The sequence below is a fragment of the Struthio camelus genome, chromosome Z (genome assembly GCF_040807025.1).
Source record: "Struthio camelus isolate bStrCam1 chromosome Z, bStrCam1.hap1, whole genome shotgun sequence".
NCBI lineage: Eukaryota > Metazoa > Chordata > Aves > Struthioniformes > Struthionidae > Struthio > Struthio camelus.
In genome coordinates, this window is record NC_090982.1 from 8,203,736 (window position 1) to 8,221,319 (window position 17,584).

General features: G+C 45.1%; 1 protein-coding gene across 3 annotated transcripts in view; it reads left to right on the top strand.

Moving 5' to 3' along the window:
• Positions 1 to 5,100: 5,100 nt before the first annotated feature.
• Positions 5,101 to 17,584, top strand: part of GLIS3 (GLIS family zinc finger 3) — a 171,288-nt gene continuing 158,804 nt past the window's right edge. The window contains exons 1-2 of one of the 3 annotated variants that reach the window (XM_068928523.1): positions 5,725 to 5,763; positions 10,908 to 11,389. In XM_068928523.1, coding sequence (XP_068784624.1) covers positions 11,005 to 11,389 — 385 coding nt within the window. In that variant the 5' untranslated portion in view covers positions 5,725 to 5,763; positions 10,908 to 11,004. Of the gene's footprint in view, positions 5,183 to 5,724; positions 5,764 to 7,210; positions 7,256 to 10,907; positions 11,390 to 17,584 lie in introns of those variants that run through there. The other 2 variants (XM_068928525.1, XM_068928524.1) reach the window with 2 other exon arrangements.

Genomic DNA, 17,584 nt, shown 5'->3' on the forward strand with positions numbered 1-17,584 from the left:
GCAGGCCCTTCTGTGTTATTAGTGCTAGAGAGCCCTCCTCAGTCTTATGTAAAGGTTGAGTAAATGCTACTGGTACAACTGGGGATGGGCAAGACGAAGAAAAAGGAGTTGGCCCAAGATCAACACGCAGCTCCCTCCTGCTCGCCTCTTACCTCCAGATCCCATCCATTCTGGTGCACCTCCATGCTAAACACCCACATCCCAGGAGCAGAAATGGGGTCCCAGCCTAGAGTGGCTGGACCAGGGGCAATGGGTGCCAGGTCATCCCACCAAGCTCCTTCCCTCCAGGGCATCAGTCTGCACTGAGAAAAGGGAGGTGCTAGATTTGCTTTCACAGCTAGAGCAGGAACAGAGTCCTACAGCACTGGGATATGTTTAGTGTCAGTGCTAGATGTCACACATTATTATTATTCATGATGCAATTCAATGATTCCTTTTTTTTCCCTGTCACATCAACTGCCTTCAATATTGTTCTCAGTTATATCATAACTGTGAATATAGAATAAATATGAAATGGAAGATCTAAGAAATAATTGAAGAATGAGCCTGAATTGGTTAGGTAGCAAGATTTTTTTCTTCCTTTGGCACAAAAACATCTTGAAAAAGCTTCTGGTTATCTTTTTGTGTCTGAGAAGTGAATGCTCAAAATTTAGGTCCATTCTAGTCAATATCTTGGAGGCATCAAAAGATGAACAAAACAGTCCAGACTCTAAGTTTTCTCCTACCAGGTGTTGTTATATTCCAGTTACTGCCTCAGATTCTCTTTTTTTTTTTATGAAAAAGTAATCTTGTCCTCCAGCTAAATGCAGTGCTAGTGTTTCCAGGGTCACTGGGGTCCGAAACAATTTTTCAGTCCTGCTTCAGAAATTCAACAAAAAATTGCAAAAATTTGCCTTGCCATTCTTGCTACCTAGTTTTCTTTTCTAAGGACTCAGTTCTTCTGGTGCTGCTCTACATATGAGTGAGAGGAGAAAAACTAAAACCATCTATATCCTCAAGGCACATTCCCTGTTCTCTCCTCCCTCTGCTAGAATGGCTTTCCTTTAGACCCTGAAAGGAATAATTTGGCTTTCCATAAACTGCTGAAGTGTCCAGAGTCATCCCTTTACTCAGAAAACTCTCCAGACAAAAGGCAGTAAACAAAACAAACTGCTTTTCATGCAACTGCTTTCTCCCTATTGAGTGAGCTCTTTTCAGACATCCTTAGCCACTCACTGTCTCCTTGGGCTCATCCAGAGAAATGTTCTTCCTCCAGGACAAAGGAAACAAGGATTTATATAAGCAGTTGTCGTTTCCAACTTGCCTTGTGGTAACACTCTTTCAGACAGGACACCACAATTTGGTTTTGACTGGCTGACACTGAATGAATCCACAGATGTTGCTGTAGGTCCTGATCTGAACTTTTCTGTTTACTTTTCTGAAGCTGCTGCTGGTTAGATGAATGGTTTTAGCTGGAGAGGAGAAAATTTGCAGTAGAGAAAGATAAGTTTGATATCATGAAGAACAGTCATTTTCTGAAAGACTGAGGTATAGCCTTTTCACCTTCAGGAGGGAGGTTTTCTGTAAGTAATGATTATGGGTTCACACTCATGGGTTCCTACAAACACATACAACGGTGCTGCCCACTCAGAAGATGGCCTGTAAAATCCACCTGTTTAACAAGACTCCCGACACATAAGGGACTTTGCATGTAGTTATTTAAATATATTTACTAGACATTTCTGGCTAATTTTGAATAAACTTAACTTGCTTCTTCAATACACCAAAAATTAAGGATGATCCTTAGATGTGATCTGCAGTGCTATCGTTAACTTTGGTCATGTGAGATAACACCTTCATTGTCCTCCTTGCTCTCTGCACTTTGTAGATTGCTTCAATTAAGACAAAAAAAGTTCTTTCTGTGTAGAAGGAACAGTAACAAATTATTCCAGTAAAAGACTATTCATAGGTGTTAGTGTAACACCTATTGTCCTCCTTTGCAATGGAGGTGTACCATTGTCATTACACTGGCTCCAGTGTAAGTCTGGGGACAATCCTGGAAATATTTAGTGATAAGTTCAAATAGAAATATAATTGAAAGGAACATTCTGACATATGGTACTAATAAAGAGACAGTCAGTAAAGCAGATACTTGGATTTATTGGGCTGACACATATATTCTATGCTTTTACAAGGTTAAGACCCCCTTTTCAGTTATTTGAGCTTTTAATACACTTTTAAAGTGAGGCACAGCTTACAAACACTAAATGACCTGTCTATGCTATACACAGGGGTTTTACTGAGATCTTACCCCAAAGTGGTTTTATTCACTGCCTAAGCCTCCATACATTTAGAAACAAAAAGACTAAGCAGCAATATAATTTTATGAGAAAATATGAAACTAAACATCTCCACCATGTTTTCTGGGTGTGTAAAGAACATACAATGTTGTCTTCTAATCACACAATCACACAATCACAGAATGGCCACGGTTGGAAGGAACATCTAGAGATCATCTAGTCCAACCCCCTTGCTCAAGCAGGGTCACCTAGAACACATAGCCCAGGATCACATCCAGACGGGTTTTGAATATCTCCAGCAAAGGAGACTGCACTGCCTCTCTGGGCAACCTGTTGCAAAGCTCTGTCACCCTCACAGTGAAGAAGTTTTTCCTCAGGTTTAGGTGGAACTTCCTGTGGTTCAGTTTCTGCCCATTGCCTCTTGTCCTGTTGCTGGGCACCACGGAGAAGAGACTGGCCTCATCCTCTTGACACTTTCCCTTCAGATACTTATACACGTTGTTGAGATCGCCTCTCAGTCTTCCCTTCTCCAGCATAAACAGGCCCAGCTCTCTCAGCCTTGCTTCATAGGAGAGATGCTCCAGCCCTCTCCACGACTCTCTGCAGTCGTGCCATGTCTCTCTTGTACTGCGGAGCCCACAACTGGACACAGTACTCTGGATGTGGCCTCAGCAGGGCTGAGGAGAGGGGCAGGATCACCCTCGACCTGCTGGCAACACTCTGCCTCATGCACCCCAGGATCCCACTGCTGGCTCCTGCTTGACTTGTCGTCCAGCAGGACTCCCAGGTCCTTCTCTGCAGAGCTGCTTTCCAGCAGGCCAGCCCCCAGCCTGTACTGCTGCATGGGGTTCTTCCCCAGGTGCCCTAGGTGCAGGGCTCTGCACCTGCCTTTGTTGACCTTCAGGGGGTTCCTCTCCGCCCAGGTCTCCAGCCTGTCCAGGTCCCTCTGAATGGCAGCCCAGCCTTCTGGTGTGTCAGCCACTTCCCCCAGTTTTGTATCATCAGAAAACTTTCTGAGAGTGCACTCTGTCCCTTCCTCCAGGTCATTGATGAATAAGCTGAACAAGACTGGAGGCAGGACTGACTCCTGGGGGACACCGCTAGCTACAGGCCTCCAACTAAACTCTGTGCCACTGACCACAACCCTCTGAGCTCGGCCATCTAGCCAGTTCTCAATCCACCTCACTGTCCACTCATCCAACCCACACTTCCTGAGCTTACCTGGGAGGATGTGCTGGGAGACAATGTCTAAAGCCTTGCTGAAGTCCAGGGAGACAACCTCCACTGCTCTGTCCTTATCTACCCAGCCAGTCATTTACAGTAATCAACTTATCAGTCACAGTAATTTAATGTAACACAAGCAAACAACAAAGGAGCTTTAGCTCAGAAGAGCTTATTCAGCTAAGGAGCTCAAGGCTGGCCTTGAGCCCCATAGCAATTTGGGCCCAACACACTGCATGCCCCCTCATCTGCCTGCCTTCACTGTGGCCTTCAGGGACAAACCAGGGCGGGGATGCTGGCTACCCATCTCCCTGCAAGGGGCATCAGGACACCGGCAATGATGCTGAGACCTTGGGCCATGCCCTCCATGTCAGGCTGCGGGGACATTGGCTGGGGTGCGTGCCTGTGGCAACAGTTGTTTCTGCAAGGGGCTGAACAACCCTGGGGCTAAATAGCACTGAGCCCTCCGGACGAGGGACTGCGTGCTGCACATCTGCCTGATGATTTCCTTCCAGTTTTGCTTTGGTGTTATCCCGTTTCTGGTGCTGTCTCTGGTGGTTGCAGGTAGGACCCCCAGCTTGTAATGGAGAAGAGTCCTTGCCTTTAAATGAAGTCTCTGAAAAACACCCAGGGAAGTGTCACCCTGATGTCATACCCCTCAGTCCTCTTTCCCAAAAGTGCCTCCCCCCCTTCCCTACCTCCCCCTCTGCCCTGCCATACAACCTCCAATCCCCCTCAAAGCCCCAATCCTGTCAGGCCCTCTGCAGTCCTTAGACAGCCCCTGTGCAGTCCCCTTGCACTCCCTGCAGACCCTCAGCTTCCCTTCCAGCTATCCTGCAGCACCTACAGAAACCCCCATGCAGCCCCCCTTGCAGCCCTGATTTCCCCCCAGTGTCCTTCCAGCCCGTGCAGATATCCCCATGCAACCCCCTCATCTCTTATGCAGCACCCCCCTGCCCTTACAGAGACCCTCACACAACTGCCCCTCAGCCTGTACGCAGCGCCCAGCCCCAACAGAGACTCCCCTGCAACCCCCAACTTCCCCCCAGGCCCTACAGGGGTCCCCAAGCAGCACCCCCAGCCCCTCACATCCTCCTCCCCCATGCAACCCCCTACCCCCGAGCGGCCCCGGGGGCCCCGCAGACACCCCCTCGTCGGGGGCGGCGGCAGCGGGACCCCCCCGCTCCCCGGCGGGGCCGGCCGGGCGCGGAGCGCGCTGCCAAGCGCGCAGCAGCCCGCGGGGGCGCAGCCGGGGCAGCCCGCGGGGGCGCGGAGGGGGTGGGAGGGGGGGGACGCGGCCGCGCTAAGGGTTAAGAGCGAGGGGCCGCGGGCACATGACAGCCCCGGCGGGGCCCGGCCCGGCCCGGCCCGGCTCGGCCCGGCTGGGCTCGGCAGCGCGGGGCGGCGCGGAGCGGAGCGGGAGGCGGAGAGGTGAGCGCGCCTCCGCCGCGGCCGGTCCCGCGGCTGCCTTGTCCCTGCGGCTTCCCCGGTCAGCGAGCGGGGAAAGGGGCGGGGGGGGGGGGAAGGAAAAAAAAAAAAAAGAGAGAGAGAAGAAAGAGAAGGGGAAAAAAAAAAAAGGAAAAAAAGCAAAACAACCGCTGTTGCTGGCTGGGCTGAGGCGGCTGCCGCGGGATGGAGGAGCGGCGGCGCCGGCGGGGACGGGCCGGACGCCGCGGCGGGAGGTTGGTGCCCGGCGGGTTGGACGAGGAGGGGCGGCGGGTTTGGGAGAGGGTTTTGGGGTGCGGGGAGCTGCGGTGACAGCACGGCGCAGCCCGCGCCGCTGGTGTCCGCGGCTGGTGGCTGACGGCCGCCCGCCGACTCGCCCGCTCGGCACCCACACGTCCAGCCTTTTGGGCCGTGGGCCTCCCTCCCTCCTCACCTCCTCTGCCCCCCCCCTTCCCCAAATCCGGAGACCCCCGCGCTCGGCCCCTCCCCGGGGAGGTGAAGTAGGTGTGAAGAAGCCGCGGGCATCTCTGCCCCGCCGGCGGCGGTTTCCCACGTCCCGCCGGCGCTGAGCTGGTCCCAGCCTTGCTGTGGCTGCCGGCCGTGGCGGGTCGCGGGCGCAGCGTGGCCGTGGGCAATGCCAGCGCGGCCCTGGGGCGGGCGCCAAGGCGCAGGGCTTGCGGGAGCCTTTGGCCACCGGCCACCGGCGCTGCGGCTGCTGACGCTGGGTCACAGAGGGACCTGAGCGCTGCCGCATCCCTGCAGCTCGCTGCCCGCCCTGGGGGGACGGGGCTGCTCCTGGCAAGCACCCACTGCTCGGGTAAGGCAGCCGCCAGCGGTAGCACAGCTCCGCGGCTCGCTGCCCTGGTAGAGGGAACGCTTAGGATGGTTTAGTCACCTGAATGAAAACCTGAGAAGGCTTTTCCGGCAGCACGGTAAAAATGCTTAGTGCCATCCGCACGAGCAGATACATCATCCCGTGCGCGGACACATCCACCCTTTTGATGGCAGTTGCAGCCGTATCGGTGACTGTGTGGTGCTCTGTGTTTGTCCAGTCCCTTGCACAAAGGCATTCCTTTCTGTGACTAATCTTCCCAGGAATTAGGGTGATGCAAGTAATAACTAATTAGTATATTTTACTACACTCGCACTGAGAAACTCAGTCAGGTTTGAGGGCCGGTTGTCTGGCAGTGCTGTGGAGGACCTTCTTTAGCTTTTGCCTCCTCTGCTCATTGCTGTTACATCACGCTGGCTTTCTGTGAATCTCGGAGAACTACAAACCCTCAGGTTGTTTGACCTTTTTCTTATTTTCCTTGACTGACCTCCTGGGCCTAGGAAAAATGTGATATCATCAGGGTGCTGCAGTTTGGAATTATGCCCCCTGTGGTAGTCCAAAAGTACAATTGTCATAAAATGTGTACAAATGAGGGAAACAAGGGATGCTAATGTGAGGTATTTACTGTTCTCAGTAGTGCATGACTTGTGCGATGTGGGCTGGTGTGGAGGGTGGGGAGGAGAGTCTCTATAAATTGAATGAAAAGCTTGTTCTATTGTTTTGATTTGGAAGCCACATCGCCTTCCTTTCTTGCAGCCTTAATTTTTCAATTGCTTATTGTCAAAAGCCTAGTTTCAAGCTCTCCATTTAACATGTTTCTCCATTTAAATCTCTGTGGGTTTCTTTTCCAAGAACTTACTGCCATTGTTGATAATAAGCTTACCAAGCTCCATCATTGAGCTATGGCCAGATAACTGTACAAAAGGTGTCATACCAGCGCTTCTTAGGTATAAGTGCATTTTTTTTTTCAAAAAACAGGCTGGTAAGTTGGGGGCTGATGGCTGTATTGGGCTGTGTCTCCATCTCAGGCAGCAGTGAGACACAGAAGCCACAGGAGCCATGGAGGCCCCATTTCTATAGCCACTGACCAGGGAGCGAAGCAGAGGTGAGGCACCCGTGCCACTTTTCGTGGACATCCTTTCCCCCCACTCCATCCAAATCCTCGAATCCGCCCAGACTGACTCATCGGGGGGATGATGTCAGGGGAGGCAGTGGCTGCTGAGTATTTCACCGGGAACCGTGTGTGTCCCATTGCCAGTGGCCGAGAGCTGTGAGGGGCTGCAGGGAGGAAAATTTTCTCGAGGAAATCCTGGTTTCCAGGCCAGTGCCACGGAGGCGGTGGGAAGGGGAGCCGGAGAAAGGCTTCGCTGTGCTGGCCAGGGCGGGAGCCAGGGCAGCCCTGGGGCGCGCAGCGCGGGGGACGGCACCAAGGCTCGGGGTCACGTCCCAGGCACGCAGTGGCCGTGGCGGAGGTGAGGTAAGTGTTTCCCGTGGGACAGGGAGACGTGGGGACTCGTTGCCTTTCAGTCCTCTCCATGACGCAGAGCGGTGTTGGCTACCTGGCGTGTTAGGTGGTTGTAACTGATAAGACACGGCAGAAGTACTGCTATCTGCATTGGACTGATTCAGCTCATAGTCAAGTCAAAAAGTGTTTTACCTCTGATTTCAGTAGGAGAAGGCACAAGGCAACGCTGACTGCTTTTCAAAGCTGCCCGGTGAAAGCCGACTGTCTGGTATGCTGTGCTGCAGGCATACGTATTTGTGAATCCTACTGTTGTTTTGCTTTCTGGAGGAAGTGTTCACATTTTCCAGGGCTTCAGCTTGAATTTAGATTTTACTGCATGGTTTTATGAATCATAGTTATGGATTTTGAGTAACTGTGTTGTCATGCAGTTATTGATAGACGTGGAGTCATGGAGTTTTGCAGTAATGTCAGCTTAAAAACAGAAACTTCAGAAGCAGTGGGTCTAATTGTGTTTCCTTTGACATCACTGCGAGTAGGAAAGGGCACTGACTGTCTCACTGGTGGAGAGAAATATTTTATTAAAGAGGTGGCAAGCGCTTATGCTTCCTTGGTCGAACAGCAAAATGTGTCTAGCTCAGTCCTTCAGTCTCAGGATAGTATTGTTTTCTCTAGTATTTTTGTGTTTTTAATATGGTTGTACATTGCAGCTATATCTCTGTATTTGTTTATGGATCAACCCTCTTGAGGATTTCTAAGGATCATGTAAATTAGCTGCTCCATTTGGTGCCCTAGAGATGGAGTTTTCCAAGCTTTTTATGTTTAGAAATTTATTTTATTTATTTATTTTTCTTACTGGTACAGATTGCTAGAAGCAGGAGTCATTTATGGATCTGATGCAAAAGTCAGGTCTAAGCAGCCAGCATGTAACTCTGTCTTTTCAGAATATATTGAGCATCTCACTGGCATTTAACTAGGTGTATGTGCTTTAAAGCACTGCTAGGCACATCTGTTGTTTTGATTTGAATCTGTTTGGCCGCTCTTACTTTGATATAAGAATGTCTTGACAACATTCCAATGCAAGCTGATACTAAACAAATTAAACACGGTTAATGAAAAGGCACTCATGAGCAAGTAAGTAATAATAAAAAAATCCCTACAAAATAATATTTCTAAAAAATGGGAAGAGTAACGCTCTCCAAGGTGCTTTGAGGATGAATATAGTAAAGAAGGGAAGAGCTCTTTTACATGCTAATAGAGTGTTATAGATCCTGTGATAGAATCAGGAGGAAGAGTTGAGGAAGAAACTGTAGAGAAATTATTTAACTTGTTTCTGCTTTCCTCAAAAAGAATAAAGGCCATTTTGTGGATAATTTCAGGTATTTCAGTTCAAAATACAGCTTACTAATATGAGAAAAGAAATTATGGTCCTTGAAGAAATTATGGCTATTTCTTGAAGTGTAAGAAACAAGCAGTAGTCAGTGTTAAAAACGAGGCAAAGATAACACAGATCACTGTTACTCATTGTAATATATAAAATTATCGGAAAAGAATAGCAAGGAGACCAACCTGTTAACAGCAGAAGCTGCATATTGATGTGGATTTTCTAGGGCTGGTAGGTCTGTAGAGAAATATTCTTCTGTTGATTAAACTAGAGTGCTTTTATTGAGTAAGGCTAATGCATTTGTCATGTATAATCTCTTCTTGATGATGTTTGCACTTTCCAATGTAGTAAAAATTACAGGGAGGAGTTACAGGGAAGAAGGATTTTTACTTGTAGCCACTTTGTACTGCCATGGCACATAGCCTTGCCAGCAAAATAACTGCCTTTGTTTATACGTCCTTTTCTAAGGAGCTAGTCACCTGTGTTACGGCAAGGAACATTCTGCTTTTCAAACAAACCCTGGGAATTGAAGAACATTCAGCTCTGCCTGTCCTTGGTTGAATTGCAAAGAGTGATTTATGCTTCAGCCAGGCATGAAAATAAATGATATAGCTTTTAATTTGTGTACTTTCTGATTTTTATTCCCATAATATAAAAATATGACAATGAAAAAGTGTATTTAGAATAAATCTCTATCATTATCATTTAAAGGCGGCCAGAGCATCTCTCTCTCAATAATGTCAATAGGGATTTTGCTATTGTCTTTGAAGATAGTATGGTTAGGCCTTTCATTATCAGTGAGAGTAAACTGTAGTGTACGTGTGGCAGTTTGTTCATGTATGTATATACAGACACTTTAGACACTTTAGACACAAAAGATGGCTTTTCCTCTAATCAGGGGAATTGCTGTGAAAGCAATTTTGTTTAAGGGTTTTGTTTTGCTTTGTTTTTGGCAGATCAGAGAGGGAGAGAATGGAGACACGGTAGAGTCGTAGAAAGCCAAGGGTTAATCATGAAGGTTTTACACAAACTTCAATCATGAGTTAACTAGTCATAATCCCATTGGCTTCAATGCGGAAAAATGTCATGTAGCAAAGATGAAGGTTACGGTTCAATGTTTTACTGAAGCGAGATCATAATAAAACCTTAAAGAATACACAGATGTAGCCATAACGTAAGTGGAACTTCAGTTTTATTTGTGTTAGCTTAATTTGTTTGTCTGAACAAGTTAATTAGGCACTGAATCCATGATTGAGCAAACTGCTTAAGCATGTGCTTAATATTAAACATATGAGCCTAGTGATGAAAGCTGAGCATGTGCTATTCAGCTGAGTTAGGGCTGAAATTACCCCATCTGTGCACTATCTGAGCCCAGTGATTTACATGGACAAGTACAGCTTTTGTCCACAAATCTTACGTATCTCAGAAAATGTTTAGATATAGTCTGGATTCTGCCTTGGGACAGGTCCTGGGCATCTCTCAAATGGTTTACTAGTCTTCTAAGATTTTAATAACAGGAAAACATAACTGAGAAAAATGTTTCCGAGAAAAATATCTCCAAGAAAAATCAGAGTTGCAAAAGTATTGGCATAATCTGAGAGCTATCTTTGAAAATTTGCCATGGTATTACTACATTTAAATTCTGGTATACCTACAGGTTTACAATGAGCATACACTTTTGCAGTGACGGCGGTTAGGTTTGTGAATACTGCTGTGCTGTGCTTTGTTGCAATACTTTTCTGCAGTGAAGTGCTGCAGAGCTTCGTAGACCATAGAAACTTCACTATGGTTTTGTGTTTCCCTCTGCATTTTGTTGCATTTACATCCTTTAGTACGTGACCTGGCATCTCTTTCCTACATCTGCATATCGCTCGTCTGCTGTGTTTGCTTTTCAGCACCATTTTAATTAATGGACTGAGGAGATGGCAGAAGAGGAGAGGTAGCAATGTTCATCCTAAAGACAATTGCCTATCAGAGGCTCTTTTCACTCCTTGCTACTGCCTTTCACGTGCCCAGCATTCACTTGATTTCATGGCTGGTTTAGCTAATAGGAAGGCAGCCGGCCTTATTGTAAACTTCAGGTTGTGAAGAGGCAGGTTTTCTCCTTATTGGCACTCAAAGTCATTGCTTAGCTTTGTCCTCTCTCCCTGAGTGGCCACATAGCACTCATACTTTGTTGCTTATGATCAGAGATGTCACCAAGTTAAATGCTGTGCAGTCCTCTCCCGTATGTATTATTTACTCCAGTGTCAACTGTTTTTGTTGATGTATTTTTTCAAACAGGCTTAATGCACAATGGATTACTTTCTGACTTTGGATTGATACCAGTCCTAGCTGTGGATTGGTAAAAACACACTTTGGTTATATTAACTGCCTAACAATGAATGGGAGGTCATGCAGTATGAGCCACCGGACAACAGGTATTCCTTGCGGACCTGGGACGATCAGTGGACAGCAGATCTCGCCGGTGAGAGTTCATGCAGGAGCGCCCTGCCCATCTTCACATAGCGGTGCCCTAAGCCCGGCTATTGGAAACTTGTCTGCCAGCCAACACTTAAAGATGCCCCTTGGAGGAGGGGTAGCTCCTCAGAGCAACGTCACTGACAGCACTATTCACCTTCCTGCGCTAAGTCCCAGGAGACAGGTGGTCACAAACGGGAAGCCTTTCTTCCAAGTCCCACAGCCCCCAGGACTGCCAGCCCCACAATCTTTAAAGCCAAAACAGCAAGAGTTTGGAAATACTTTCTCCCCATGCACAGGTAAAGGTAAGACTCCTTTTTCTATTGCTGTTAGCCATGGCATTTCTTTTCCAACATCATGTAACTACATGGTATTGGCTTTTCTGGATGCCATCCAGTCTCTTCTTTGCCACTCTTATTACTACAAAAGAGGAGATGCTGAAACAAATGTTCTGTTGTTTCCCACTGTTGTAATTTATTATCTGATAGTTCCCAGGGGCTTTGTGACATAGAAAAGTTGCTCAGAATCACTGAGTTGTCCCGAGATTCCTTATAAACAATGCAGTCTGCCTTTGCTTTGCTAAACCAACATCTCAACATCTCAATTCAGCAAATCCAGATAATCATTTTGTGTTCAGTGGAGTCAAAATTTTGTGAGTGCAGTTGGAAATACTCCTTCCTGGATATGAACACAGCTTCCCATTGGTGGCTAACAGCTGCTTGTTGATGGAAGCAGCAATGCACTTACAGTTTTTAAAGTGCTTAGGCTGGACAAGCTGTAAAACGCATGGAGCATGTCTTAACCATAGTATTGCAATCCATATTTGGGAACTATTGTGTGTCAGAGAAAAGTATGATGCACAGCTCTCACAAGCTTTGGAGGCTAGTCCTGTGTGAGTCAGTTCTTGTACATCAGAGACTTACCTGTCCATCAGAGATTACTTAACTGTCTGCTCTTGAGTCTGCAAGGTCAGACCAGAAGAGTAAGTTTCCAGTTCTTGTTGACTCTGGTCATGCTGGAAATGAATGGGAACACTGTTTCTGAAGAATTTTGGTAGCTTCCTTTCACAACTCAGTGTTTGTGACGTGAGGATTTAATGGATAAAAATAATTAAAAGTTTTAAAATTCCAAGAAAAGCTTTGGTTGGCATCTCAGTGAAAGCGCAAGAAAGAAGACAGAGTTTTCCTGTTTTATTCCAAGTGGATTGCTTCTCACCATTTTCCTCTCTTTCTTCAATGCTTCACTTTGAACATTTAATAAGTCCATCCCTATTCAGCGACGCGCTCAGGCTTGACACCAGTAGTGTTTTAGAACATGTTGAAAATTAACTGCATGCTCGAGTGCTTTGCTGAGTCAGGCCTGCAGTAATGCATACACATATTCATTGGGTGACCTCTATGATCACCCATTCTGGTGCTTGCTTTGGTCGTGCTGGTGGGGGTTATTCACAGTATCTAACTTTAAACTTCCACTATTGCTGGTGAAGAGAGGCGAACTCTTCACATGATGAGCTTTGAAGGAACTTTTCTCTCTTTTTCACTACAAGGAGAACCTGATTCCTATTCTTAGCAAAATTATGTGTCTAAAAACAGGGAATCCATGCTGGGATATCTAAAACAGCCTTATATAATAGCTGGTCCACCTGCAATATATGTGGAGAGTGGCACTACAGGATGAAGAGAACATCAGCTAATTTATAATCCTGGACATAAATTGGATTTGATAGGCAGTTCATGACTATGCTATTCCTGGCTGTCACCATTTCCATCTTCCTCCTTGGACTGCTCAGCTCTAGCATGCATAAAGTGGTCTGCTGTTTTGTGAGACAGAGAATAGATACCTCAGCTGAAGGGCTGACATTAGGGAAGCTTTTGTATAAACAGTGCTGGTTAAACATTTTGGGCCTGGATAACCGAAGAAGAGGCAGATGGTGAGGTTTACAGAGTGACAACTGGAAAAGAAACACAGAGGAGAATATAAGGGGAGAGGAAGAGTGTGGGGGATGCTAGCAGATACACATACATACCTTTCCCAAAGCCTGCTTCAGATATTTGTTTTATAATGAGGCAATATGGGATGGTAGCAAATGTCCGTGAACCATTTGGCTGCACCTTCTTGTCCACCCTACCTCTTCTCAGTGACTTCTCCTTCATCGAACAGAAGTTCCAGTACTCACTTGGGAAACTCATATTATCCTGTGAACAAAAGTGGTGTTTGTTGATTTTTTACAATTTGCAGGTTAGCAGAAAGTCTAAAGACATGCAAAAAGATAGTTACCATGGAAGAAGATACCACGGTCATCAGACACTGTGAATTAGATTTGATCTTTCTGTTGATTAGGATTAGTAATTCCTCACCCTTTAAAGTCCTTGTCACTTATGAAGTTAAAGCTTATGCATGCTGGGAATATGTCCACTGCAGAAGAGCTAAGTCTCACACACTTAGTCACATCCAGATAATTTTCTAAAACTTTGAACCTTGCTATGGTGTATAAACCTTATAAAATAAGCCTATAAACCTTGTAAGACATGCTGTTTTTGCAGTTCTTTCATATTTCATCCTCTTCTAGTGGCTGGTACACAGAGAAAAATGTCTTTCTATAGCTGGTCATTTTAGTTAATCCTTTATCTCAAGAAAGCGGTAAGTAGTTTCTTTTTGCAGTTGTCTCAGTATCAGTTATAGAGGTTTGCTGTATTCAGAATTTTGTTTTTACTTTAAAACCTATGGGGTAGCAATAGTCGCAAGATACACAACAAAAATGACATGTTGGCATTTTGGAATACTTTTCCTGCACTGTTTCAATAATGGATAAAACAGTTTTAAAAAACAGGTGCTTCTGTTTGAGATAGAAGAAAGAATCAAATATTCCAGGGCAATCCAGATGTGTGCATTATTTTCTGCAAAGATTTTTTTTTTTTTGACAGGAACTGGTGCTGAATACAAAAAAAGAACAGAAATAATCTATAGTCATTGGAGCATACTGAGAACCTTTATTTTATGTAAAGAGTGTCTTTATTTTGTATAAGTGTTACAAAACTTTGGAAGTGATGATTTTTAGAAATAGTAGCACCTAAGTCACACTAAGAGTAATTGCTATACCTTTGTGTGTGATGAGAATTTAGAACAGATTTTTTTCTTCTTGCTCTATGGAGAAAAAAGGCAAGTCTGAAAAGGCGCTGATGTATGGCTCTGACTTCAGTGAAGTGTTACTTTACCTCTTTTGTGGTAGTGATTGTTTCATACACTTTCTAGTACTTTCTATGCATCTGAAAAAAATAATGCAACGGTGGATTTTTTCAGTACAGAACAATGTGGTAGCAGAGTGATTTTGTTGCTAGAAGTATGTATATTCATGTGCCCATAGCAGATATTTTCACATCTAAATTAGGTGAAAAATGCAGGCATGGCAGTACGTACGTGTCTTTGACACTGGAAATCCAGTCTGTCATGTCGTTTGATATGTGTATTTCATCACTTTTTGTAAGCGATCGGTTTTACATTTTTAGATTTACTCAGGCTTTGAAAGCAGGTCTGATATTAGCTGCTAAGTTGAAAGAGAACAAGAGAAGCATCAGGAAAGAAAGAGCAAAAAGAGAAAAGGGATGAAAACAGGAGAGGAAGAGAAATGACCATGGTATAGTCAGCACTGGTTTTCAGCTTCTCTTTTCAGTGCAGAAGCTCTTTTGAGAAAAAGAGTTTTGTAAAGAACAATATTGTAAAAAGAATTTCAGCTTTTTACTCAAAGTGTTCTATTAAGAAGATGAATTTAAAAAATATAATTTTCAAATAATTCATATTAGCACTGTCCTTTAAATGTACTTATGCTCAAAAAAAGCTCTATATACAAAGATTTAATACTCAGTATATCTGCTTTTTAGACACCTATCTGAGCAGGATTTCCTTTTTGAGAAACCCTAATAGCTATACTTATTTTTTGACCTATTTGCTTATGTGTATAGTCAACAATTTGTGAGTGTGAGCCAGATTCTGTTCAGCCCTATCCTGAGTGCTCTCATGTAGTAGAAAAATCCCAATGGTTTTTGAAAACAACAGATATTTCCTGAAAGGGCCAATATATTCAACTCTGCAGTGGTTTCCTCTACTCTGTGAACGAAAGCATACGTGTTGGAAGTCCATCAAGAGGTACCAAAAGCAAACATATCCTGATGGATTAGGTGATTGCTGAAGGAGGCTGCAGGAGTGGTTTGGGGGAAAACCTTATGCTTGTCCTAGGAAAACCCTAGGCATCACCTCATAGCCACCACTAGGGACAGGATTCTACTGTGGGATCCTTGGTCCCAATCACTGTGACCACATTTAGGCATTTACGGACATTCATTCCGGGCTTTGGAGTAGGTTTTTCTGCCCAGTCAGACTGTATCTAGTAGCTTTAAAGCAGCTTGGATTTGGCTGGTGGAGACTTTTTGCTGTGGCTGAAGTTTTCTGTGGATGGTGGAGATTGTCCAACAGCTACAGGTCTGCCTGCTGCTCCAATAGCCCAGTGGAGAGGTACCACCTGAGCAAGGTTGCCTTTGGCTGTCTTTCTTTGTTATGCGCTTGTGCTTTCCACTGGTGTGTCTGGCAAGGCATTCCCGACCACACAAGGTGACACTGGACCAGGTGGAGAACCAAAGTCACGGAGGTCAGTTTGTCCATTTGCTCCACCCTGGCTGCTCTGCCGAAGCTGGAGGTGTCACTGTGTGGGTATGTGATTGAAGCTGCTGGGAGTGTGACATGGCAGTATGCGAGATGGGGCACAAAGAAGCAGATATGGCCATTTATTAGTAAAAATGCGTACCAGACCTGTTAAGGAAGCCTGTGCAGATAGGCATGGACCCGTCTTGCTCTCCTTTCCAGGTCTGTTGTGAAGACTGCAGTCATCATTCGTTTCTGTGACTCCAACAGCGTTAAGGGTGTTCCTTGACATGAAAAATAATTGTGTATTTGATTTCCTGTTGTGTTTTTCTCACAGGTGTCATAAGCTGACTGTAAATTTTTTCTAGACAAATGGGTCATTAGCTAAGGTCTATCTGTAAGATGAGCATGCTCGCTATGTGAGATCACTAAGCTCTTCCTCGTCCTCGGAAGAGTCGATAGGTGTGTTAAATCACGACGAAGGGTGTTCCCCCTTTTCCAACAGGCTCTGTGAGAAGGAGCTGCTCTAATAGTGCTAAGCTGTGTGAGAACTGTGAACTTGGTCAGGAAGGATCATTTGTCCCCTGTTGCCAGGAGAGCCTTGTTTCCCTTGTGAACAATAACTGCACAGGTCTGTGAGGAGTGTTATGTGCAGAAGCGTTAATCAGTAAGCGGCTTGAGCCACACTTGAAATCTCTTTTACCTAGTTATTTTGCTCTGTAGTGCTGTTGTTTTTATGTGTCAGTTGGCGCAATCTGAAAAAAAAAGGTTCATCAGTATTCTGTGCAGCTCCTTACACAGAAAGCTTGGCTCAGTGTTATTTTCTATTTTGGTTGTTTTCTTTAATTAATTTTCAGCAGTTTTAAGCCTACTTATTGACAATGTTTAAGTACAGCAAAGTGATTAAATGATAATGATCTCAGTTGTATGCAGCATGACAGATTTTCCAGCTTTGCATATGCTTCAGTGGCCTTGACATGCCTGCAAAACAAGACAGGACTCCTTCGCAAGGAAATCATTAATGGTAGCACTGGCAATTATCTGGGAGACACGTTCTGCAGCCGACGGGGATGGGTTGGGATAAGTTCTTCTGTCGGCTTTAGGACTCTCCAAAAGGGCAGAATTTAAAAACACCCTGAGTTCAATTCTGGGATTAGTTGTACGGATTGGATAAAGAGACTGATGGCAATCGTGGTAAGATTAGTGAGCGTTCGCTGTGGAGCTTAATGTGCCTGTTGTAGGATATACCTGAGGTGAACTTCATTTTTATACAGAGTAGCACACACATGCCTACTTCTTTTATATAAGGTAGTGCATGCATGCCTGTTGCAGAGATTATTTCATGTTTATTTAATTTTTTTCCAGCTGTCATATTTCAGGCATGGCTCAACTCCAGAATGTAAATGATGTTCAGGCAGCTCCTGAGCATAAGTGACCAAAGGCCATGATTTACATGAACTTTGACTTGGAGTTGTCTTTTTTTTTTTTTTTTTAAGAATTTTCTTTGTCAGAAGTGTTCAAAATTTTGTTTAAGAATAAAATATTTAAGAAAATTTAAAAAGGCAGTGATACTGCCAAACATGTTGGACTGTGTGTTACAAAAGCACCAGGTAGCTTACAAAATTCCCTCAAGAGTGTTAGGCCTAATGCCAGAAGGGATCTACTTTTACGCTGGAACTGTAAAATCCATCAAGAGTATTAGGCATATTGCCAACACCTACTCATTCTGTGTCAAGAGTTTAATTTAACTTTTCCTATATTCAGATCTATACTTTTCTCCAGAGGGCCTGCAAGGGGCACTTTAAAAATTGCAGCTATCCAAAGTACGGTATAGCAAAAAGCACACTCCAAGCCTGCATTTTGTA